Source organism: Macadamia integrifolia, chromosome 13 (assembly GCF_013358625.1).
Source record: "Macadamia integrifolia cultivar HAES 741 chromosome 13, SCU_Mint_v3, whole genome shotgun sequence".
Classification (NCBI taxonomy): domain Eukaryota; kingdom Viridiplantae; phylum Streptophyta; class Magnoliopsida; order Proteales; family Proteaceae; genus Macadamia; species Macadamia integrifolia.
Window position 1 is genome coordinate 5,819,707 of NC_056569.1, and position 25,317 is coordinate 5,845,023.

General features: G+C 38.1%; 3 protein-coding genes across 3 annotated transcripts; 2 read left to right on the forward strand and 1 right to left on the reverse strand.

Annotated features, from left to right (window-relative positions):
• Nucleotides 1-1,414: 1,414 nt before the first annotated feature.
• Nucleotides 1,415-4,543, forward strand: LOC122059719 (tubulin beta chain). Its single transcript, XM_042622729.1, has 3 exons — nucleotides 1,415-1,978; nucleotides 3,196-3,465; nucleotides 3,603-4,543. The coding sequence occupies exons 1-3, from the start codon at nucleotides 1,585-1,587 to the stop codon at nucleotides 4,274-4,276; spliced, it is 1,338 nt and encodes a 445-aa protein (XP_042478663.1). The 5' UTR covers nucleotides 1,415-1,584; the 3' UTR covers nucleotides 4,277-4,543.
• A 3,461-nt stretch (nucleotides 4,544-8,004) lies between these two features.
• LOC122058951 (hepatoma-derived growth factor-related protein 2-like) lies at nucleotides 8,005-14,692 on the reverse strand. Its single transcript, XM_042621666.1, has 4 exons — nucleotides 14,568-14,692; nucleotides 10,334-10,507; nucleotides 8,708-8,975; nucleotides 8,005-8,570 (listed from the first exon to the last, which is right to left on the reverse strand). Exons 2-4 carry the CDS (start codon nucleotides 10,500-10,502, stop codon nucleotides 8,228-8,230), a joined length of 780 nt encoding a protein of 259 aa, XP_042477600.1. The 5' UTR covers nucleotides 10,503-10,507; nucleotides 14,568-14,692; the 3' UTR covers nucleotides 8,005-8,227.
• Nucleotides 14,693-21,028: 6,336 nt separating this feature from the next.
• LOC122060233 (UNC93-like protein 1) lies at nucleotides 21,029-23,966 on the forward strand. Its single transcript, XM_042623428.1, has 3 exons — nucleotides 21,029-21,290; nucleotides 21,400-22,729; nucleotides 23,297-23,966. Exons 2-3 carry the CDS (start codon nucleotides 21,555-21,557, stop codon nucleotides 23,568-23,570), a joined length of 1,449 nt encoding a protein of 482 aa, XP_042479362.1. The 5' UTR covers nucleotides 21,029-21,290; nucleotides 21,400-21,554; the 3' UTR covers nucleotides 23,571-23,966.
• Nucleotides 23,967-25,317: the final 1,351 nt, after the last annotated feature.

The window sequence follows — 25,317 nt, forward strand, 5'->3', positions numbered from 1 at the left end:
AAAAAAAAAAAAAAAGGGAAGGATTTGACTTTTTAGGTGAACCATCCAAAAGGAATTTATGGCAAGGCATCTAGTTCTATCACTTGGCAATTCAGATGTGTCAAAAATTTTTGTAAACGGAATATTCTCAAATTCCCTCGTTACATGTTAAGTTCAATTAAGATGGCAATCTTATACTTGCAAGTGAAAAGTAACGAAAAATTTAGGATTGCAAAGCTTGAAGAAGGTGCATTTCAATGCTTTGATCACCACATGAGTGCTTTCCCATATGTGAGAGAATATATGATTAAATTATCATATCATTTTATCACATTGTAAAACTATTAACTAGGTGATGCAATCCATAGAAGGGAAAAAAAAAAAAAAAAAAAAAGACAAATGCGCCTTCATGTTGTATATTTACCCAAATTCTTCATTAAAGAAAAAAATAATGGGGTGTGGGGGAAATAGAATAGGAAAGTAAATTATAAAATAATTTAACATTTTTTCATAATAGTTATGCGATTTTCCTTCACCTATGAAGGAAGAATCTCCTCAACACTAGTGGCATCATTAACTTCTACCATTTATTACACAGGGTAAAAACACATTCCTCTCTAACCCAATCAGTAGGGAGAAGGGATTGATGGCAGTGACAAGAGGATTCCTTCTTCACCATAGGTGGATAGAAAATTTATATATTTTTTTTCTTTAAAAGAAAAGGGAAAAGGTTCTTTGAGCTACTAGGGGAGGATATGTTGGCCCGATCTCTCTATTTTTCTCTTCCTCATATGAAATGACGTCACTAGGCTCCTATGTACAAAATCAGGCTGTCACACATCATCAATGCCTTCCTCTATGCAGATTATTTTAGAGAAACCCTCACAAAAAAAAAAAAAAAAAGAATGGCCACCTGATCGTAGGACTATTGTGCAAACACGAGGACCAACTAAGAGACCCGCATAGATATCCAACTAGGGGTAAGATGGTATTTTTGCCACTCCTTATGTCTAGGCATATAGGTAGGTGAACTGATCAGATTCACGTATGAGAATGTTCTCGTATACTCTTGATCTGTGGCGATCTTTTTCCCAAATACAAAATAGGGATAACGTTTTATGTTCAGAAACAACCCCTGTCCCACAGACACATGGGCATAAAATGACCATCATGCCCCTCCCCTGAGGGTATGCCCCCTATGTGCAAGAACCACTCCCGGACATAAAACACTTAGCCCTACAAAATAACAAACTAACATATCCAACATAATATGAACCCGATTACCCGACGCACCGGGATAGCAGCCTAGCACTATTACCCAATAGGGTCAATACCTCCTCCAAATCTGTCCTCTAAACCGCCATTTTATCATCTCAACTGTTTCTGGTTTTCTGAAACCACTATAAATACAAGCTAACTTCCCCAATAATTCTCCTCGATCTCCTGATTTCCGTCCAACCCTAACCCCTCCCCTCCTCCCTCTCTCTCTCTCTCTCTCTCTCTCTCTCTCTCACACACACACACGCACACACAAAAAAACCCTCCTCTACCTCTGCATCATCTCTCCGTTCTCCGTCCAATTCCTCGTCCATTTTCGATTCCAAAATGCGTGAGATACTTCACATCCAGGGCGGTCAATGTGGGAACCAGATCGGAGCCAAGTTCTGGGAAGTGATCTGTGACGAACACGGCATAGATCACACCGGAAGGTATAGTGGCGACTCTGAACTTCAACTCGAACGGATCAATGTTTATTACAATGAGGCGAGTGGGGGAAGGTACGTTCCACGGGCGGTTCTCATGGATTTGGAGCCCGGGACCATGGATTCACTTCGATCAGGACCTTTTGGTCAGATTTTTCGACCAGATAACTTTGTATTTGGTCAATCTGGTGCTGGGAACAACTGGGCTAAAGGGCATTACACGGAAGGAGCTGAGTTGATTGATTCGGTTCTTGACGTTGTCAGAAAGGAGGCCGAGAACTGCGATTGTTTGCAAGGTAGGCTTCTCATTGTGTGTATTTTCGTTTTTTTTAGTGGTGGTTTTGGTTCGATATCTATTATTTGTTATTGATACTCTATAATTTTGTTAAAATTTAGTTTCTTTTGGTTGTTGTCATTTTGGTCTTTGCTTGGATCTAAGGTTTCACTGTAGATTGCGGCCTGTTCTTGGGTTATTTTGCCGAAAATTATTAATTTGTTTTAGATCCGGTAATATTTTTGTCGTGCTGTTCTCTTCTTTTCACGTTTTCGAGGTTTTTGTATTTGAAATCATCGAAATAGTTTGATTATTTAGTTTACCTTGATTGTTTTTATCGCCATTGGTCATATATTTGCCTAAATATTGGGAAACGGCCTCTCCGAGAAGCCGGGGTAAGGCTGTGCCCATTAGTATCCACCCCATACCCCGCGGTGCGGGAGCCTTGTGCACTGGGTACGCCCTTTTATCTTTTGCCTTTTTTGAAATTTTGGTTGTTGGAATCTTGTTCCTGCTATGAACACTTTATGATTTTTGATCCGCACATAGTTAGCATTCCATTCATTTCTTAATGATTTGAGGGATTCCCTGAAGGATTTGGTACTGGGTTTTTAGTTCTCTGTTGGGGAACCAAGATATTGCAAAATTGGGTGGGGAGGAATTCTGTTGGCCTTTAATCCAAGTGTGTCGTTTGAGAACGGAGGTCTCATGGCAGCTACAAGCCCTCTTGTAGATCTCCCATCTCGTTACACCTGTGGTTGTTGTCTGATAGTAATGTTTCTTAGATATAATGTGGAGGGACAGCAGCTCTGATCAACTTGAAGTGAGGGACACGCATAAGAGTTGAATTTTTGTTCTAAGGAAGCCGTATAATGGTCATTCTGTGGAATTTGCTTTTGCTTTTTAATTCTAATGATTTTGTACATTATCCTGTCTCTTTGCCGGTCCTCTTCTCTATGCTATTTGATACAGAGCATGGTTTAGCATTCTTTTTAGCTTAATTTAGTTTCTTCATTTGGATTAGTAGAAATATAATTTAGTTTTAGGTTGTCATCTTTAATCTCTTGAAATGGATTACATTGTTGCTTCTAGCTAATGGCCTTGAAAGGTCTGATTTGACAATTCTGTCTGTGTATGTGTACGAGTTTTTCTGTTAATTGTTCGATTTTCCAGATTTGACTTGGTTAATAATGGTACAAATGCTTCATCTTTTAAGTTTGTTATGCTTCTTTTGAACAGGATTCCAAGTATGCCATTCCTTGGGTGGAGGCACTGGGTCAGGCATGGGAACACTTCTTATCTCGAAGATCAGGGAAGAGTATCCAGATCGTATGATGTTGACTTTCTCTGTTTTTCCATCCCCCAAGGTCTCAGATACTGTCGTAGAGCCGTACAATGCTACCCTCTCGGTACACCAGCTTGTTGAGAATGCTGATGAATGTATGGTCCTAGACAATGAGGCTCTGTATGATATATGCTTCCGCACTCTCAAGCTTGCCAATCCCACATGTAAGTTACATTGACATTTGGACTAATCCCAACTTTGCAGCAGTCATTTGGTTTGGAAGTGAAATCTATTTGATCTCACATATGAAATTGAAAGACTGTTCCCTCATGTCTGATCTGAATTATTTTTCTTACTGTAGTTGGTGATCTCAATCACCTCATCTCTGCCACCATGAGTGGTGTTACATGCTGCCTCCGGTTCCCTGGACAGTTGAACTCTGATCTCCGGAAGCTTGCAGTGAATTTGATACCCTTCCCACGTCTCCACTTCTTCATGGTTGGGTTTGCACCCTTGACATCTAGAGGCTCCCAGCAATACAGGTCCCTTACCGTCCCCGAATTGACCCAACAGATGTGGGATTCCAAGAACATGATGTGTGCCGCTGACCCACGACATGGTCGTTACCTTACTGCATCAGCCATGTTCCGTGGTAAGATGAGCACCAAAGAGGTTGATGAACAGATGATCAATGTGCAGAACAAGAATTCCTCCTACTTTGTTGAGTGGATACCCAATAATGTCAAGTCTAGTGTATGTGATATCCCACCAAAGGGTCTAAAGATGGCATCGACATTTATTGGAAACTCAACCTCTATCCAGGAGATGTTCCGAAGGGTTAGTGAACAGTTCACAGCCATGTTCAGGAGGAAGGCTTTCTTGCACTGGTACACCGGTGAGGGCATGGACGAGATGGAGTTCACTGAGGCTGAGAGTAACATGAATGATCTGGTGGCCGAGTACCAGCAGTACCAGGATGCAACAGCAGATGATGAAGAGTACGAGGAAGAGGAAGAAGAGGAGATAGCTGCATGAGGTATCTCAAATTTGACCTGTTGGAGAACTTATATTTTGGGTGCTTTTTGTTAGTTGTGTGATTATCTTGCCATGATGGTGAATAGTCAGCACGTCTTGTATGTGGGATGTACACCTGTTGTGTCATGTATTTGAGTTGGGTTGTGTGATTATTGTGTTACAAAGTTTATTATCTTCTGTTCTTTTTCTTTCTTTTTGAATTATACTTGGATGTGATACATATTTAACTTCTCTTGAAATCAAGGATTAAAGTATCGGTATCGGTCATCGTATCGGTCGATCAAAATTAAGATACGTATCGGAGGGTATCGTATCGTATCAGAATACGTTAAGATACGCTAAAGATACGTACATAAATTGATAGGAAACACTTTTTTATACATATTTACATAAAAAATAGTTAAAAAAAGTTATATAAAACATGTATTATGCATAAACAGTAAATTGAGAGTATCGCACTGAGAATTCAAGGTTTGTAATTGTTCCATAAATGTAAAATCCTTGTTCCCAACCTTGATTTCCATTTTAGTTAGAGAGAAAAATGGTTGGCAGTAACTTTGGAACAAAAACACCTCAAAAAATTATGTTTTTTTAAAAAATTACCCATTTTGGCCATTTTATGACTGTATCGGTATGTATCGGTATGTATCAGTCGATACATATCGATACACATCGATACACACCGATACGTATCGATACATATCGAAACATACATTTCACTTCAATTTTGAATTTTTCATAGAGTATCGATACGTATCGGTACGTATCGGTGCATATCGGTGGTGTATCAGTGCGTATCGGTGTGTATCGTAGGATACGTATCGATACATAAGGGTTTTTAAATTTTCATGATACGTATTGGTATGTATCGTGCCAATGCCTACCGATACGGATATGTATTGGTCGATACAATACGATACGCACCGATACTTAAAACCATGCTTGAAATAATGTAGTTTCAGGAGTTCAGTGCCTTGTTCCAGTCTACTACCCTTTTGCCCCTGGTGATGGCCTGTTTATGGAAAACTGAATCACATTAGCCCACCAAATGCAATGTTCTAAGAACAGTGTGCATCGGATTGTTAAAGGCAGTTCAAGTGCTCCTCTGCTCAGAGATAGCAATGAATGCAAGTGGATTTGCTGATCTGGTCCTTTCCTGTTTAGATAGAGAGAATCATCTCGAGTTAGTCATATGCCAAATTTTTTAGTTTAATTCAATCAAATATCCCCCTCATCGATATTAATGGAAAATTTTATCTGATCGTGTGATCTTTTTGCCCAAACAGAAGAGGGTGTGAAATTACTGCCCCACAATCCTTGTGAAAAAAAAAAACTCCAATATGTTGATGCCACTACACATGTTCTATTGCCACCCCCCACCCTAGCTGGTGTAGAGGTTATGTGACCAGGTATAGATCTCTTGCAATTGAGAAGTATTTCTTACAGGGGAGCATGACCCTGTGCGGTGTGTGAGGGCCAACAGAAACATGTAGGAAAACATCAAAATGGGCAGTATTTCGACCTTTTCAGTGGGTGGAGCAGTCATTTTGTTCCCTCAGTGTTCGGCCATGCTTCCCTATTTATGGGAAAAAAAGCTTTATTTGATAGTGGATACGAATAGACTGCACATGCCCTCCCATTACCTGTGGGTGTTGGTATGTACATGCACTATTGGGTTGCGTTCCTTTCATGTATTGGTATCCATCCCACCAAAAATGCCCGACTTATCAATATGTTCAGTAAATTAGTCGGGGCTCATGCTTATATAACTGGTACTTGACCACTAATGTGTATTCTCCTATAATCCCAAATTTTCAAAGTTTTATCTTGCCACTTGAAAAATTCTGATTGAACTACCACTTTGACATTTGAGCAAGTACGACCAAGCAGTTTACCTGCCCAGATAATTGAGTCCCATATGATCTGCCATGTGACATATTTCTAGGGCTATTTAGGTAAGAGTCACCGAGCGGACCGTGGAGGGACCTCAGTAAACATCCCTAAATGCTTCCTGCTATGGAATTGGTTGCTTAATATACTGTGGGTGATACATTGATTATCCAATTTCGTTGGTTGTTGATGGTTAAAATCTTGAAGGGAAATTGTATCTGGGACCTGATAATGAATCAGGTTTGGTACACAAAGGGCATAAATCCTATGGTAGTTCGAACCATGGTCTGAAATGAAACCAAGATGACCTGTAAATCCAGTGGCTCAGAACAGATTAGACCAGAACTGAAAGCTAATGGTTCTTGATTTACATGTTTATGATCAGACATTAGTTTTTGTTAAAACTGATGGTATTACTGGGTTTTTGAAATGGTATTATTATTTTGTCACCCAAAACAAGTTTTTGGATTATTATTTGGTTGAAAATAGTAAGATATATTTATGGGTTAGGTAACAAGTATAGTTTTAAATAGAATTGATTAGAGAAAAATGATCCCTATAATGCATGCGGAGCCTTTGTAGTGCTCTACACCGTATAGCACAGACCCAAGGGCTGGGAGCACCTTAGGCTACGCATCTCGACCTTGGACTTTGTGTCTGAGGGCTCCCAACCTTTAGACATGCACTACATGCACGGTGTAGCACACTACAGAGGACCCCAATCCCCCTATAATCAACCTCATTTAGTTAGGATAAAGCTGAGTTGAGCTGAATTGTTATGTTATTATTGCCTAAATGACTCAGACCAATTAAGGACTGACAAAAAACTAGCTCATCGACCGGATTGACACCCTTAGTTTACCTATCATGCATGCGGTGGTAGAACTTAATTAGATTACACTCTTATTTCATATCTTAAATCATTTTTATTTCAAATTTCAAATTTTCAAATGCTTGTGAGGTTAAAACACTTGGGAAATCTACTGCAGATTGGCAAAAATAAATTTGAATTTATTGGTGTAATATCTAAAGTCAAAAACAAATAGAAGTTGTTGCAAATCCTCTCTACTTTCTTAGGCCAGAAGAATAACACTAATATCGAGTGTGACTTCCCCTGCACCGACTGACAAATCATATCAACAAATTAAAATTCTGATATTAGATAAGCCTTTGGGAAAGAAATGAATCTTCCATCAGATGGTGCAGTGTTACAAGGCCCAAAAATCAGGAGCGCTGGGGTTGACGAAAGCTTGAGGTTTTAAATAAAAGCCACTTGGATTGGCTTGGAGAGTTCTAACTGGATTAGCTAGTGATAGTGAGTACATTCAAAAGAGAATTTTATTGTAACCAAGGTAGGTGGAAAAAATATCTATATATATATATATATTCCCTTTTAGTGTAACATACTCAGAATTTAAAAATCTAGAATCAGGACCCAGATCGGTCCATGCTGATTTTGATCTAAATTGACGGAATTGGCCAAAACATACATAAACCCTAAATATAATACTATCGTTTGCCTGTACTAAAAAACTTACAAGACAACAGACGATCAGAAGAAGGTTACAACTTCTCAATTCATCATTTTGGTTACTACAAGATGCACCATATTCTAAAAGCTTGATATCCACTCTCATGACAGTTTTCAACCTAGAACCACAAGGAGAGCAACTTGGCTTGGAACTGTATCCGTAGTGTCATTTTCATACTTAGGGTTTGCACATTTGAAAGTAAAGGGTTGATAATGTTCACGAAGGTTGGTCAAATACCAACAGAAAATTTAGAAACATGCCACTGATTTTTGTTTCTACATATTAGAGGCTTATGGCATTCTTGTATTTTGGATAACTTAGAACCATGATTTGACTTGCGTTATATACCTGCTCACAAATTTGAAACCTCTGAATTGCCACTTGACAAAAATTTGAGCAGTACTCAAAGCCCTTCATCGGTGGGCCATCCAGAAACTCATAACTTTTCCTTAAATATCATGAATAACAATTGAAAGATAATTACATAGGTCTGAAGTGTTAAAAGGACCTGAAATTTTTTCTGCCTTGTTTAACTCCTGTGGCGATGTTTCAATTTCTTCTCTTTCTTATCCTTCTTTTTCCTCCTAACCTCAGTCTCCTCTGTTCTTTGCTTGGAATGCCACTTTTTTGAGCTGCTCACCAGATCAACCTTCTTCACCTTTGAGCTGTTCCTATCAATCTCATCCTCGGAGGAGTTACGAGACTTCAGTGAAGGAGGCTTCTCTGGACCCAGAACGCGCTGTTCCCATTCTTCCTTCACCCTGACATCAGGTCTCACCAAAAGCTTGTCCTTTGAGTCCAGAGATGAAGGTGGAAGATACGGGCCCGTTTCATCCATCCTTGACCCTACAGCACCTCTGCCACGCTTCACCCTGCCATCAGTGAAAGCTTTCAGGCAATTTTCAAATCATAAAAAGTACCATTCCCCCAAACACACATATTTTGCGAAGGCAACCCACCCCCCCCCCCCCCCCGCCAAAAAAAAAAAAAAAGAAGAGCTTGTGGTTACCTCGAGTGTAGAAATTCTTCAACCTCTTCATCCCGCAGACCACCTTCTTCACTTGAGTCGCAATCTCCAAAACCTCTTTTGCTTGATGTCGATACATCAGCAGCACCTCTTACAGTTTCCCTGCATGTCCTATTTCCAGTGGTGTCGTCCTGGTCCTGATGTCTCCTATTTGTGCCCTTATCTCTTGATCTCTCTTTCAGCCTATCATCCAGTTGCAGTTCTTTCTGCCGGACTCTCCACATTTCATTCATTTCTGCAGCTCGATTTGCTGAAGAAATCCAGAGTACAAAATAAGCAACCAAGAAAGTAGCACGACAAGAGGGGAAAAGGAAAAAATGCATTGGCAAACATATTTTAGCTACCAACCCTATCATGGACAGCTTCACCCCCACCAATCAGTGGAATGCACTCATCAGCCCATTCTTAGATGATCAGAAGCAAAAAGAGATTTCAGTAACTAGAAATGGCTGGCCATTCATGTTATAAACCTCAATTGCCAGTTACTTCTATTAACATCCTACAAGCACTTCATGGGACAGTAAACAGAATAATTCACTAGTTGTTATTCCATATCAACTACAGACGTAGTTGTCATGGGCCAAGGCAAGCCCAGGCAGTGCTCCTTGATGCCTAGGCGATCAAAGCATGTAGATACGAAGGGGGGTTAGATGTAAAATATAAGACTTGGATGTAATTTTTTTGGAGGGTTAAGGTAAAACCAAAATCTTACTTCTTTGGCGGTTGCAGTAGGACAGGTAGGTAGTTCTTCTCTTCTGGCTGTTGCAGTAGTGGCTGCCGCTGCAACTCCGGCAGCAGTGCCAGCTTCTGCAGCTTCTACTCCTTTTTCCTCTTTTTCTTCATCCTTTTCCCTTTTCCTCTATTTTCCCCCGCTTTTCTCTCCTCTCCCCCCTTTCCTGATGGATTTTGGGACCTAGGCACCAACACAACTTGACAGCTGGTTGCCTAGGCCCTGGAAACCGCTTTGGCGCCTTGGTGTCACCTAAGCATCACTTAGGAAGTGCATTGACAACTATGACTAAGTGGTTCACAACAAATTCATGCATAGGACATAACAACTGAATCAGAACATGGCAATGCTACCCTTTTTTCGGTTACCACTGCTCCTATTCTTTGTTGCTCTTTTATTTTCCATCTGGATCTCATTTGTTTCCACATAAAACAGTTCATTTGTTTCCACATAAAACAGTCACAAGTAATTACAGTTTTGTTTCCACATACATCCCCCAAAAATTTTAATAAAGCAAAGTAAATAATTCAAAGTGATAAATGGCACTTCTATCTCCTAAATGCCAAGTGTTTTACATCCAAACCAGCCATAAAACAATTATGCCCTCTTAGTGCAAGTACTATCGAGCCTACACTTCTACCTTCCCTTTAATGCCTTACAAACCAATGCATACGAGATTATCAACACCACATTTTTTTTTGCAAAGTTATACATTCTTACCCTACCCATTACCCTAAAAGCAAGAAATAGGAGTACAAATTCTTACCCCCATGAAAAAATGTTACACCCTTTTTTCCCTCTCAAGAACATGTCACTAAGGTGCTCCACAATTTATCAGCATTAAGAAATAGGAGTACAAATTTGGTTGAGGCACTAACCTTGCTGCACCCCACGAACAGTTGCTGTAAGGAAACGTGAATTTGGCCGACCCCTAACTTGGGGTTGACGTAGATAGACATGCACACCATCCTTTTCGGCTTGTGCCCGCAACTCTTCTGCCTGTTTCATAAGTATCACAGCAATTCGGTTCTCTGTCTCAAGATCCATTGGACCTGCAAGATAACCAAAGCATCCTAAGCATGACATACTGCGCCTTTGTTCTAGTGAAGTTGAATACAAAAGAATACAATGTGATGGAAAGTATTGTACATATAACTGTGGTATTAAATCACAAATTTTAGTTGATAGGACTACTCTCTCTCCCCATCCATGCATATGAGTTCTGAACATTGGATTGCATGTTTTGAATTGTTTATTAAATGTGACTCCAAGTTTTCTTAGATTACATTCTTCCTTTTCATGTGGTCAACTTCTATTCTTGGTTTATATCAATGTTCCATCTGTGTGTATAAAAATAATCTTTGGCAGGCTTAACTTTCAACATTGTTATGTTAGTGGCAACATAAGCTCAAGCAATTTCCAAGCTTGGTCAATCCTAGACAGAATCAGCTAAGTTCAAGAATTCAGAGCTTGCTGGAGGTGCAGGTTTGGTTTAGACCATTCAAGTGTTGATAAAGCTTCAATAGACCATAGCGAATTTTGACAGAACATCAAGTCACTCAATAGATGCAGATACATTTTAGAAAGCATTAGGTGCCACAGGTAAGGTTGCTCCATTGCGACCTAGTGGTCACAAGTTCAAGTCGAGAAATAGCGTCTCCATGAAGCGAAGGTAAGGCTAATGCAGGAGTAGATTACATGTAACTAACTCCGCAGTTTATAACCCCAAACAATACAAATAGGAGTAAGAAACAAAGAAATAATACCATCAAATAAACCCCCAAGGATACAATACCCATATAGGAGCAAAACCAGCCCAAAACCCAACCCGATAGGAGAGAGAAAGACCTTCTATAGAGCTGGAGAGAGAAAGGTGCGGCCAGGCCTGTGGGAGTCTGATTGAATTGCACTTTTGGGTGTAGATAGTCCCTAGGAAGGGTACAAAACCGCCAAATATGAAAGGATTCTGACGGCTGGTTATGGAGTTAAGCGCTTTCTTGATTTTCAGACCTAGGAGAGAGAATGTGAAGAATTCTGCAGGAACAACAACTTGTCTTCTTTAGATAACCTTCAAGAGAGGATCGATTGATCTTCTTAGAGTATAGAACCTGTCCTCCAAAGGATCTACAGATCAAATCTCAAACTTGGACAGCAATGAGGGTCGATTGGCTTCAAGAACAAGAACTCTTTGGCTGGCTGATTCTGATTTTGTATGCTTTAACAGGTCTGAACTTATAATAACAATAAACAAAAAATAAAAATAGAAAAAGAAGAATCGATGGAGGGTTGAAAAGGGTGAAAAAGAATAAAGGAATGGGTATCTCACCCCTCAAAGGTTTAGGCATCTCACCTCTCAATAACGGTTTTTTTAGCTAAAGAGTAATCACTCAAGAATTCATTCATTCAAAAATCTCCAATTATAAGTACATAGGCTCCTCTATTTATAGAGGGCAGAATAACAATCAAACTATTATTAGGAGCTAGTTTCCCAATAGGACTAGACACTCCTACTACAATTAGGAATTCAAATAGGACTAGGACTTGACTCTATGAAGCCAACATGGAGTAGGACTAACTAACTAATAGTCCATATAGAACTTTACAACCGACCAATGGCCTAATGAGCCTTTATTGAATTAAATAGCAACTAACTAAACTAATGAATTAAATCCCGTTTTTCTACCTTCTACCCATATTTTAGGCCTATTAAAGTAGCCCATTTCAAAGAAAACCCATGGGATCAAAGGCCCAACACATATATAACACCACCCAAGGCTTATTTGCAATAAAATAAGACCAAGTAACTTATCTACATCAAACAATGTGTACATTATGACCCTCCTCAGACCCCGAGTGGCGGAAGCCTCGTGCACTATTTTTTTTATCAGGTGCTACAGGTGTTAAAGGGACACACACCCTATGGACGACAACCTACTAAGTACTGAATTAGCGGGTCAGATTGTCTAAACCATTTTTGGCCCACCACAAAACAACCCCATGCAATATTTTCTTATTTGACAAATGGTTTGATCGCCATGTGAGACCATGCATGAATCCCTTCCCCCTTCCCCCTATTTGAAAATGACTTACCATTATGTCATTTTCAAAAATTGCCATTGTCTCACATGTTTTTCAAGTACACATGTGAAATGACAAGTTTTACCCTCATTGAGAGAAAAAAGTGTACTAAACTTAAAGGGCAAACGAATAAAGTTACAAATTTTTTGACACCTTAAAGAGTGCCAATAAGAATATCCTTATATATAAGTGTTTCAAAATCTAAGACTGAAGTACAGTTTTTGAGCAGCTAACCTCTGCACAGAGGACTGGTATTCCAGATATGTCTGGTTTACCCAACCCTTCTCTTCTTATTTTTCTAATTTGGTATTCTACTGCAATCCAGGTGGTGCTATTTCTCCAACTATTTCTTCTATTCTTCTTCTACTTATGATTTCTTATTCTCTCTCTCTCTTCTATTTCTATCCATCAAATTAAATTTACTATTCTTCTTGTTTCTTTCTGGATGTTATTTCTGAGAACCAAAATCTGCTATTGGGTTCTTTTTACCCCCTATCTAAATAGTCCTAAAATCTGATCAGCCATACTTGCTATAATTTTTCAGTTCTTGAATACAGATTGGAAAAATAAGCAGACTAGGATGCATCTCTACTTTCAATTAGGGTATCCATCATTCTTGTATAGATTGATGTGCCTGAAATACCTTGACACTTGACCAGAATTTGAGCTTAATCTGACAACTATTTTCAGAGCTATATAATTGCTCCTCACATTCTTCCATTCTAGTCCTATATTTGTTTGGGTTGTCCTTAAAGCATTAGTGAAAATAATTCAGATCAGCAACATAATTACTTTCCAGTAAGTGTTTCTGCCTCTCGGTATGTGTTCGGTGCATAAGTGCATTTGTGCCTTGTCATAGAGCGAAGTTGGAAGATTCATCTGTTAACAATCATCATGAGACTGCTGCCAAAACTCATTGATTCCCAAAGTATCCATTACATTGTCTTGGTAAATTACAAATTCTTTATAGTACAATCATATGACCGGCTATGATGTATGGTGTAGAATGTTACGTAGTTAAAAAAAATCACATAGATAAAATCAATGTAGCTAAGATGAGGATGTTGAAATACATGTGGGGTAAAACTAGGAATGATAAAATAAGAAATGAACAAACTAAAGCTGAATTGAGAGTAGCTCTGATACATGATAAGCTACGAGAAAATTGTTGAGGTGGTATGGCCATGTACAACGTAGGCCTTTAGATAGTCTACTATGGAGGAGTGATTTGATTTAGATTGAAAGAGCCAAAAGAGTCAGGGGTAGACCTAAAGTGACTCTGGGAGAAGTGGTAAGGAGAGACACGCATAGCTTAGGCCTTGTAACAAGTATGGCTTTGAAGTTTGAATAGAGATGAATGGAAGGCAAGGATCCATAGAGCCAACCCCTTTAGTTGGGGATTAGCTGAGTTCAGTTGATAAATAACAAATTCCACATACTTCAATAAATTGAACAAGGAGTATCACAACAGCCCCAAACTAAACAAAAGAAGTTTCATAGAAAACAATCAAATTTGAGTATGACAGATCATACAAAAATTACTGTCATCTTTCTTCCTCGACATCACACAAGAAGTATATACTACACCAAAATCTCCAGTGAGTTCGTCAGTCTATTGTTTTTGTTGTTGTTTTTAGCAGGCCACGGCATAATTACCAATAAAGAGAAGGAAAAACAAGAATAAATAAGTCCCTACCATACTGCACTCACCCAAAGACACAAAACCAACAAGACCCAAACCGAGCACTCTTAAGACTTCAAACTATATGGGTTTTCTATTAGGGTTCCAAGGGTGATGAGACTTATGTATGTTCTAAACTAAATTTCTAAACATAAGAAGGATTGAGACAAGTGGACAAAGAATCAACCTGCAAATTGTTTAATACCCATCCAATTCCACCTTACTTTTCTTGAATCTCTGAAAGGCTATAAAACTAGGGTTTCGACCCAATAATGCAACAAAAACAGGAATAACGTGAAATTTTTCCGATGGAAAAAAAAAAAAAGGGAATTGCAATTACGATTGGTTCATACCTGCTGGAGACGTCGAATTCCACTGACTTGTTCAATGTGACCTGCGGCTCGCCGGGGGATGAACGCTCTCTCTCTCTCTCTCTCTCTACAGAGGAGGGATTGGGGATGTCGAAATGAAGCTCGAACTGAACAAACCAAATCGGACCCTACTTCTTATCGGCTCGGCTTTGATTTTGGTTGTCAGAACCATTAAACTCTGAACCAACCGGACTAATCAATAAAACCGGTCGAATGGATAGAAATACGGAAAACCCAGACAATGGGACCAAACTCTTATCGGTTTGGTTTCGGCTTTCAGTTGTTAGAACTTAGAACCAGTAAAAGCCGAAATTACCAACCGAACAGATGGATTGAAATTGATTAAAAAAAAAAAGACTCAATAAAGATCAAAATTTTTATGGAGAAAAGAACGTTCATTGGTTCCCAGTGGGGCCAATATGGGGACACACATGAAAATCAAAGTGTGTGTTTAAATTGGAGATACACAATCGAACCTGAGACCACTTATCTGCACAATCCTTAATTCTCTTTAACCATTTGGACAACTCACGAATGGATTAAGGAACATTCAATCTCTTAATTTTAAAAGAAAACATGGATAAAACTATGCGTTTTCATCGATACAAGCCAATCTAGATCAATATCAAAATGATATCAATGATGACAAATGCCACGCCCGATGCCGTGAACTTTAATCATGGTGTGTCCTATAAAAGATCAAAACGAGCCGTTTTAATGATACAATGAGCATCTAGACTCCCACCCCAAATAAATTCCAAGTTCCAACTACCGGTTGCGATGACTACTGGAGAGGATGTGGAGGCGGTCCACGAACGTTGTGTTGCAATTAATGTAACGATCGGGTAGGGTAATTTTGTAAATCAAAACTTAATTTCGGATAACGCGTAACAAAGAACCATGGCCCACCATTTGGAATGGTACATCGGATAAACCCTGGCCCACATGGCCAAATAAGATCCCCATAACCAAGAAAAACCAAAACCCATGTGAACCACAAAAGATCTCCTGTGTGCAGGCGGTGGTCCCATGGGTTGAAGAAAAGTCTACCTCAAGACTTCTTACATCTTTTATTTTTCATCGGCAATGATATAAGTGGTCCCATGGATTAGATAAGTTCAATATTGATATAGATCAGTCTATATCGATTGGTATAAGAAGATTTTGCCCATAAACATTTTTTTTAAGTTCTTTTTTATTTTTTATTTTTTAGGTTTTTACCATTAGTCCATGCCATTGTACTGATGCATGATGAAAATGGTTTCATGGTTTCAGGTATTGGTATCGTATCAATTTTGTTGAGAGGATCAATTGATATTGATACCTAATTGATTCAAATCAGTCTGTATCATTTAAGGATTAAAAAAAAAGTAATAAAAAAAGACATCGATCCTTACCAATGCTGATATTAATACCGAGATTAAATCTTTGGCTATGAGTTGATATTAAACTTTTCCAATACTGGTATAGGGCGGCCCATATAACTCTTTAATACATGGCTACATCACTTATTTCAGATCATTGAAAAAAAAAAGATCAGATAAGAGAAAAATTAACATGGAGACATAGAAGCATTGACCGCAACCCCTATTTTTGTGAGTAGTGTGGAAATTCTCAATCATAGCATGGCCCATAAGTTAGAAAATACCAATCTAAATTTGGAAAAAATAAGCTATTTTTTTGGGGGGTTTGGGGGAAGAGGGGGGCTGTGGTTGGGCTCAGGTTGCATCCCTTAATTTGAGTCAATCCACTGGATGTGCAACACACTTGTCGGCAAAATAGTCTCATGCTCACACAAAAGTGCCAATCTTCATGGTAAGGTATAAAACTAAGAATTGAATATGGGATCAGCCTCCATCAATTCTAATTTAAATATGTGATTTTCTTGGATTTTGTTATTCATAATATTGAAAAATCTTGCTATAAGGGATAAATTTCATTGACTTTGTGTTATTTTACAAATTAAAATATGAAAAAATGACCAAAAATGAATATCAATGAGCGTTCCTAGCTAACTTTATGATAAGTTGTGGGAATGACATTGATCGGAATCACGATTTAATTATTGACACCATCCTTTTTTTTTTTTTTTTAACCCGAATATTATTGACACCATGCTTCATGTAGCAATATCATTAGTAAGCACATAGGAGAGAAGAGAAGTGCCTACATGGGTATTTCTCTTGAATCGCCATAAGAAAAGGGTGACCAGCACTACAAAAATACAATGGCATGAGACTATTCTTATTGGTCATGGAACACTTTTAACATTTTCACTAGATTTTAAATTTATGAAGGAAATTTTCTCTATTTTGTGTTTAAATATAGAACCGAGCTTTTCAGAGTCCCCTAACCACATGCATCTAAACCCTATTATTGAATCCAATAAGGGTATTTGTAATCGTGAATAATAGGATGTGGGAGTTAGGATGAATATAAAGTCGAAATTACAAGGCCATGTTATCAGCAATAGAGAAGAAATCTTTCATTTAATACAATAGAAGGGAAACTTTTACCATTATTAAAAATAGTAAAAATGAATTATGTTCGGATAGCGTAATGTATGTTAGTGCTTCCCTAAGTCTTCCCCGGAGAGGTTGACTCAAGAAGTGCTAGCATATGTTATGCTCACTCCCAAAAAAAAAAATAAAAAAATACTTTAAATATATTTTGACAAAAAAACTATTTCCCTAGGGCCTTGTTTGTTTAATCGAGAAAAGTGCAAGAGGTATAAAACGGTGAAAAACTTGTACTTATGCCACATAAACTACTACAGATATTAGTGTTTAGATAAATAGGGTGTGAATTTAGGTGTAAAAAATGAAAGTCTTATAAAAATAGAAAAATATATGTGGATTGTGAAACTTACTATACAAGGTCATTTAATACATTAAATGTTGTATAATGAATTGACATTTAACTTTTCTCATCCCCACTCAATCTCCAAAGTCCATTTCATGAAGAAGTTGTTTTGTATTTATCTCTTTAATCCTCATATTTTTTCTATTTTCCATAGAATTCCAACTCACTTCTAGAATCAGTTTGCCAATGATACTTTACCTTACCTTGCAATCTATTATTCTCTTGCTTCTATTGTCCAAAATTCAACCAATGGGTAATCCAGATGAGGAAGGTTTCCTTTATTTTTCATAGAATTTCACCCAATTAAAAATTACGTATTCTATCATTTCTTGTCCCTCCCTTTTTATAGCAACCCAACCGAACCAACAACACTTTACCAAAAAAAAAATAAAACCTAACCAACAACATGTGAGAGTAACTCTCACAAATTTTCCACCCCTTTTTATCTGTCAAACAAACGGGCCTTAAATATATTAGTATATATTGAACGGTTGAACCCTAGTTTTTAGAGATTGATTGTGTAATGGTTTGTTAACAAATGCCTATAAAGGGTGATGTTACAATGCCTACTTATAGAAATATATATTTATGGAAAGTGTGGGCTGCGAATCAAGTAAGCAATCTTTGTGTTATATTAAAAAAAATTTACAATTTTCTCCAAAAAGGAAAAAATTTGCCGGGCAAACCCTTTGACTTTGGGGATTTAAATTGGTTGAAACAAATAGATTATTGATGGCGAATTTATACGGTCAAGTGAGATGCACCTTGCAGGGAAGAAGGGTTTATTGAAGGGGCAAAAAAGAGTACGGTGGAGAGAGTGAGAATACCATGAAGAACGAGATTTCAATAGTATGAAATCTTGAAGGCCAAGGTGTGAAACCTAACTATTTTTTCTCATGATCCACTCAACCAATATAAGGATTAGGAGTCTTTTCATGTTGCTTGAGGGAGAAAAGGGTCAAAATAGCATAAAGACCAATATCTCTTATTTTTATTTTTGGATTACACATAAATTCTTGATGAGAGAGAGAAAGAGTTCTCCACACTGTTGATTTGAGGAAATCTCCACATCACACCAATTAATAGTGGTGGGCGGAAAATATCATCCATATCATTAAAAAGTGGATAAATCATACAAAAAATCTGATGTGAGTGGGTGGATGATACATTAATTATGTCAGATTTTTTTTTTTTCATCATATGCAAGAAAAATTATTTTTTGGTATCTATATATGGGACATTGATGGATACTCTAGAATATCAAATCATAAACATTTGTACATGAATCCTATGGTTTGCAAATTTTAAAAAAAAAAAAAAAAAATAGTGGTTAATATTATCTTTCAAGTGATTTGTAATTAAATAGGCACTCATCATAGATCAACAGGAAAAAAATTATAGGGTTACGTTCTCTTTCTAAGAGTTTATTGTACACTAAAATTCCTTATGTCTATCTCTCACCTCTCACACACTAGAGGGATATATATGTTATTTCATAGGGGAATGAGAGAGATAGATATGAGGGAAAATAACATGATTACCCACTTTGGGCCTCCCTTTACAAAATTGCCTACGTAAAGTTTTAGTTAACAAAAATACCCAAAATCAGGTCTTGATTCACAAAACTAACTATTCAATGTTCAGTTATAACAAAAATATCCATAATCAGGTTTAGGGAAATGCTAACGTATGCTACACAACCAAATGAGTTCAGGTAAAAGACATGCTATAACAAGTCACGAAACATGCATTATTCAAAATTTGAGACTTTCTTTTCAACCAAATTCATGATAATCAGAGATGTTTCTAAATGTGTCTCAATAATTCCAACATAGATAGACAACTATTTTTTTTAATAGAAGTCTAACTTGAATCCAATGATCTAATCCAATTATTTAATATGTATTATTGATCTATTTTTCTAATGCAAAAGAATTATACTTTTTTTTTGGACAAAAGCAAAAGGGTAACCCATCTGTGCATTGTGTGAGTGTGTGTGTTTTCTTATTTATTCTGTACCCACCCATGGGTTGCTCAGATGGTTCAAGCGAATTGGGGATTGTGTGGATTAGGCGTACAGTCTCAGGTTCGATTCCCCATCTGTGTATCTACGATTTAAGTGGAGATCAAGGCGGTGGGTTGCTGTGCTAGAATCTCTGACGATTAGTCGAGGTGTACGTAAACTGTCTCAGACATCTTGATTATAAAATAAAAAAAAAAAAAAAAAAAAAAAACAAAAACAAAAAAAACAAAAAAACAAAAGGGTAACTAGACGAGTTTGTTATTGCAACAAACAAGGAATATTGAAATTTGTTCTATCAAGATTCAAGATCATCCCTAATTTGATTGGATGGTCATTAAATCAAATCAATATTTGATTGGTAAGATATACTCCTTTCAAATTTGGATATTGATTTTATCCATGGACAATCTAAACTGTGCATGGATTCAAACTTTGACATATGAGCAAAGGACTTGGGGTTTAACTGTCATTCAAACTTCAGTTTTTTACCCTTTTTTTTCTGGTTAGAAGAAATTATAGTCTTTTCTTTTCTTTGCTTTTTCTTTTTCTTTTTCTTTTTTTAATTTTTTATTTTTTTTTGTGTTGAAATAAACTTTAGTTTTTTCATGTTGCAATAGATGTGTGCAAATGAGAGAGACCAACTAGTAATGGTTTTGTGGGCAGCTGCCTAGCTAACATAAATGGAATGGGATAGTGTAGTTTGCTGCCTATGCAAATTATTTAGGTCTTGGTCATGATTCTAAGTATGGGTATTGTTTTGGTCATATCGACTGTATGTATTGGTACTAAAATTTTAATTTTCGTTTGAAAAGTGAGGATAAAATTGATACAACCGATCTTGGATAACTTGATATCAAGATTGAGACTGATATCGATAACTAATTTTTATGTCTTGACCTTAAGATAGTGCAAATTGTCGATACCTTGTCAAATGGGATCCTGGCATTAGATCTTAAAGTAGGTGTGATAAAAAAATCAGGAAGAGGTATTCTGAGCTTCTTGGATGGGGTACACAGTACATTAGCATTTTTTTTGCGTAATTCTATCGATACATACACATAAAATGACCTCATTACCCTTCAATGTACAACAATATTTTGTCACACCTCATTGGTGTGCTCCCAGCTCCTCTATGCCGTTTGCTCAAGAAACCCTTCTCCTAAAATATAAAAGATTGAATTTTCTATCCAAGAGCATAGTGTTAGTGCTCCTTGTGTCTTTCTTTCTTCTTCTATAATGGGGGTAAATATGTCATTTTAAAAAGGGAAGAGAAAGATAAACATAGGGAGAATGACAGGATGGCACCATCAGGTGCTCAACTCTCCATCCGAAAGCTGGGAGGATCCAGACTCACCCTAATATATGATTGCACAGCGCATTGGAAGTGATCTTTTTCTAATCTCTTATCATATTTGTTACTGAACCGTATTCTTTTAAGGAAAAACCTGTGATTAGCTTTCGGAAAACTGGCAGCATCCCAAACCCTTTTCTGTTTTTATAGTTGGCTAACGTAATTTCATCAATTGAGCTGGATGACGTAATCACTGACATTCTACTGGAAAAGAAAAAGGTAATCTTTTTTTTTTTGTCAATTAATCTCATTTCTAATTTTGATCGATAAGTCAAACATTGCGATAAAGAAATCCACAAAAAACTGGTCTGTACTTTGTATAGCCCAGGAATCTTTAAGTCCACAGCCAAATATGGAATGAGATTGGCAATGCTTCCGGGTTTCAGTTTCAACTCCCAGCTCATGCGCACAACCAAAATCCCTGTGTGCCGAGAGAGAGAGAGAGTTATTCACTGCAACCACACAAATAGTAAGTAGGGATTCTGAAGGTATATTCACTCTTATTTGGAGTGTATAGATTTCATTACAATTTGATTTCATGCCTTCCTTTTGTGGGTTTTGTTTCTTTAAACTTTCAGTTGAATCATTAATCCTTCGTGAGTTTGGGAGGAAGAAAAGCAGGAGGATTAAAATTCGGAGCAATTGATCCTCAAATTCCGAAGTCACAGACTCATTGATAGCCTATTTGTCAAATCAAAAGAACTCCAGAACCCATCAATCCATCAATCCAGTTATGGGTTTGGGAGGATTTGAAGCCATGGATGAAGAAGCAGCAACCTTATCAGCTCCAAAACCAACCCTTTCCAGGTTCAGGTACAACTCCCCTTTGGTTCAGGTCATAATGATAGGCCTTGTATGTTTCTGTTGCCCAGGCATGTTCAATGCCCTCTCAGGCATGGGGGGCGGTGGCCAAGTCGATCCAACTGCCGCCAATAATGCCAACACAGCCCTATCCACCTTCGCCGTATTTGGCGTCCTCGGCGGTGGCATCTACAACATCCTGGGCCCTCGTCTTACCCTTTGCTGTGGATGTTTCACCTATGTCCTCTATGCCGGTTCTTTCCTCTACTATAACCACCTACAGAACCAAACTTTTGCCATTGTCGCTGGCGCTTTGCTAGGCATTGGAGCCGGCCTTCTCTGGGCCGGCGAAGGTGCCATCATGACCTCTTACCCTCCCAAAGAACGCAAGGGTACCTATATATCTATCTTCTGGAGTATCTTCAATATGGGTGGTGTCATTGGTGGCTTAATTCCTTTTGTTCTCAATTACAACCGCTCAGAGGCAGCTTCTGTCAGTGATGGAACCTACATTGGTTTCATGTGTTTCATGTTCATCGGGGTTCTCCTCTCCCTTGCGATCCTACCGCCGAGCAAGGTGGTTCGCAACGACGGCACTACGTGTACTGATGTCAAGTACTCCAGCGTTTCCGTTGAAGCAACTGAGATTCTCAAACTGTTTCTCAATTGGAAGATGCTTCTTCTAGTCCCTGCTTCATGGGCTAGCAACTTCTTCTACAGCTACCAGTTCAATAATGTGAATGGGTTATTGTTCAATTTGAGGACGAGGGGATTGAATAATGTGTTCTATTGGGGAGCTCAGATGTTGGGTTCTGCAGGAATTGGGTATATCTTGGATTTCAGTTTTCAGAGTCGGAGAATGAGGGGTTTTGTTGGAATTGGTATTGTTGCCTTGTTTGGGACTGCAATTTGGGGAGGCGGGCTTGCCCATCAGTTGACCTACTCGTTGAATGATGTGCCGCCGAAGTTAGATTTCAAGGATTCGGGAGCCGCTTTCGCAGGTCCATTTGTGTTGTATTTCAGTTATGGGTTGTTGGATGCCATGTTCCAGAGCATGGTTTATTGGGTGATTGGGGCCTTGGCTGATGATTCTGAGACACTCAGCAGGTACTTGCTTGATAATTGTTTGCTTTTACTTAGCCACTCATCCATCATTCATGGCTGTTCTTGATGTGTTTTGCTGCTTAAAAAAGGTGCTCATACTGGGAAATGACATGTCCCTTTTGCCTGTGATGTTTCATTTCTCAATTCCTTTTGGTTGCTCATCCATTCATACTGTATGGCTGTTATTCATGGGTTTTGTTGCTTAGCATGGAAACTATAGAGGGAAGTAACACATATATGCCTGTGATATCTCCTTTTATCGTAGTTATCCATTCATGATTCATGGTGGTCTTCGTATGATTTGTTGTGTTAAATGATTCCTGTATTGTGAGGTGATATCTCCTTTGTGCCTATAAAGTCTCCTTTGGCTTTAGTTAGTCATCCCTTCATAAGAGAAGAAAAATTGTGGTTTTCCTCAAAAACCCAAGAGAGAGAGAGAGAGTTGTAGTTATCACTTCGCACTACAGGAATCGTTTAACCCATCTTTTATCATAGTTAGTCGTTCATGCTATTACTGTATTGTGTTTTTTCCTTAATAAGAGATGAAAATTGTTTCTGTGCATACTGCAGGTATAGTGGGTTCTATAAGGGAGTGCAGAGTGCAGGAGCTGCTGTTGCATGGCAAGTTGGTACCCATAATATCCCCTTGCTGACCCAACTGATTGTGAATTGGGCTCTGACTACAGTGAGTTACCCATTGATGTGTCTGCTGGTCATCTTGGCTGTGAAGGACAATCACGAGCCTGATAAGGCAGCTGGCAAGGATGCTGCTCTACCGTCAGCTCCCCTTCCCACTGCAGATGAAGATTATGGAAATGGAAATAGGCTTGGAAAGTCCAGTTAGGGCCGAGAATGCATATTTGTCCTTTTCTTTTTGGGGATGGATAAAGGATGAGGTATATACGGTAGTGGAAATCAGCATCAACCAAAGAAAATGTAATAAGAAATCCTTCTTCCTTTTCATTTCTCATGATCTCTGGTGGTCTTTTTGCCTTTTGTCCCCAAGTGTTAAATTGGTATACATCAATTGTAATGCTATTTAGATGTTAAAAATGTAACACAGAAATACTTTCTCCTTTCCATTTCTTGAGATCTGTGGTCGTATTTTTACCTTTTTTTCCCGATGTGAAATTGGTATACAACAATTGTAATGTTATTTAGATGTTGAGTAATTTCAGTGTATCAAAATCTTACTCAAATTCCTTGTTTATGAAAAAGGAAAAGTATGCTTCTCTAGCAACTGTAATTCAATTATTTTTGTGCTAGTGCTTTCTGCCTAGTCTATACTCCACACTTATATCCACACGACTATATGAAAAGGGAGAATTCTCTTTCTGCTTTTTGTCAGGTGTTCCCTCTCTCTCTCTCTCTCTCTCTCTCTCTCTCTCTCTCTCTCTCTCTCTCTGTTTTTTTTCCCTTCTAATTGCACTCCTTTTACATTAATTTACATTTCAGTATCGTCTATTTTCCGTTGAACTCTTTATCTTCCTAATGATTTTGGTCTGGATGACTCAAAACTCTCTCAAGATGAAAGGCAAAGTTTATCCTTCTCCCTATCTGTTAGAGAGAGAAAGAGGAACCCAGTGGTTGTTAATCCCTGGAATTGAGTTCTCAACTGAAAATTAGTTCTTCTAGGTTTAGTTTCTTATGCAGACACCATGAAACTTTGCTCCTTAATAATTTTTTCCGAATATATCCATCTCATTTATTATGTTTCAGAGTTGAAATGCAGTATTTTATGGCCAAGACGGTTGATACGATGAATCAATGCACCAAGGAGGAGTGGAGCCATCATTTTGTCTTTTGTTACGTTTTTAATTTCCTTGCATGTCTGTTTTTTATGTAAGGTGGATATTACTTTGTGATTGAGCCACATCTATTACCTTTCTTGCCTTTTGGGATAATTCCTTTGTTTGATATGTCTCTTTTGTGGCATTCTGATAACGAGTATTGAAACATTTACGGGGGTCCATGAGTCCACTGCCAAATCCACTTGGGCAGCAGCCAGTTATTAGTCTTTAGATATATATGAGGGTTCCTTGGGTGAATGTGTGAAGAGGCTGATGCTTTGACCGAATCATGAATTGCATGTTCATTCTTTCATATGATGCTGGATTCTAATGATTAGAACAGGTACCAGATCAACTCCTTTTTATGTTGCTGTTAGATTTTTCCGCTTGAGTAGATTGATGCCTTGTCTAGAAAACAGAATGGACTACCATTTTCTATACTACCCTGTTTCTCTTTGATACTGAACTTGCCATTGCTGATAGAAATCACTTCTAATTAGTACTGTTCGAATGGTTCTAGACCGTAAATTTGAGGATGAGGGGGTTGAACAATGTTTTCTATTGGGGGCTTCAGATTTTGGGATCTGCAGGGAATGGGTACATCTTGGAGTTCAGTTTAGAGAGTTCGACAGAATGAGAGAATTCATTTGAATTGGGATTGTATCATTCCTTGTGACTACAATATGAGGAGATGAGCCTGCCAAGCAGTTGACTTTAAATGATATGCTTCAGTGGCAAGATTTTTCAAGGAATCTGAAACTGTTTTCGCAAGGTAATCATGTTTTATTTCGGTTATGGATT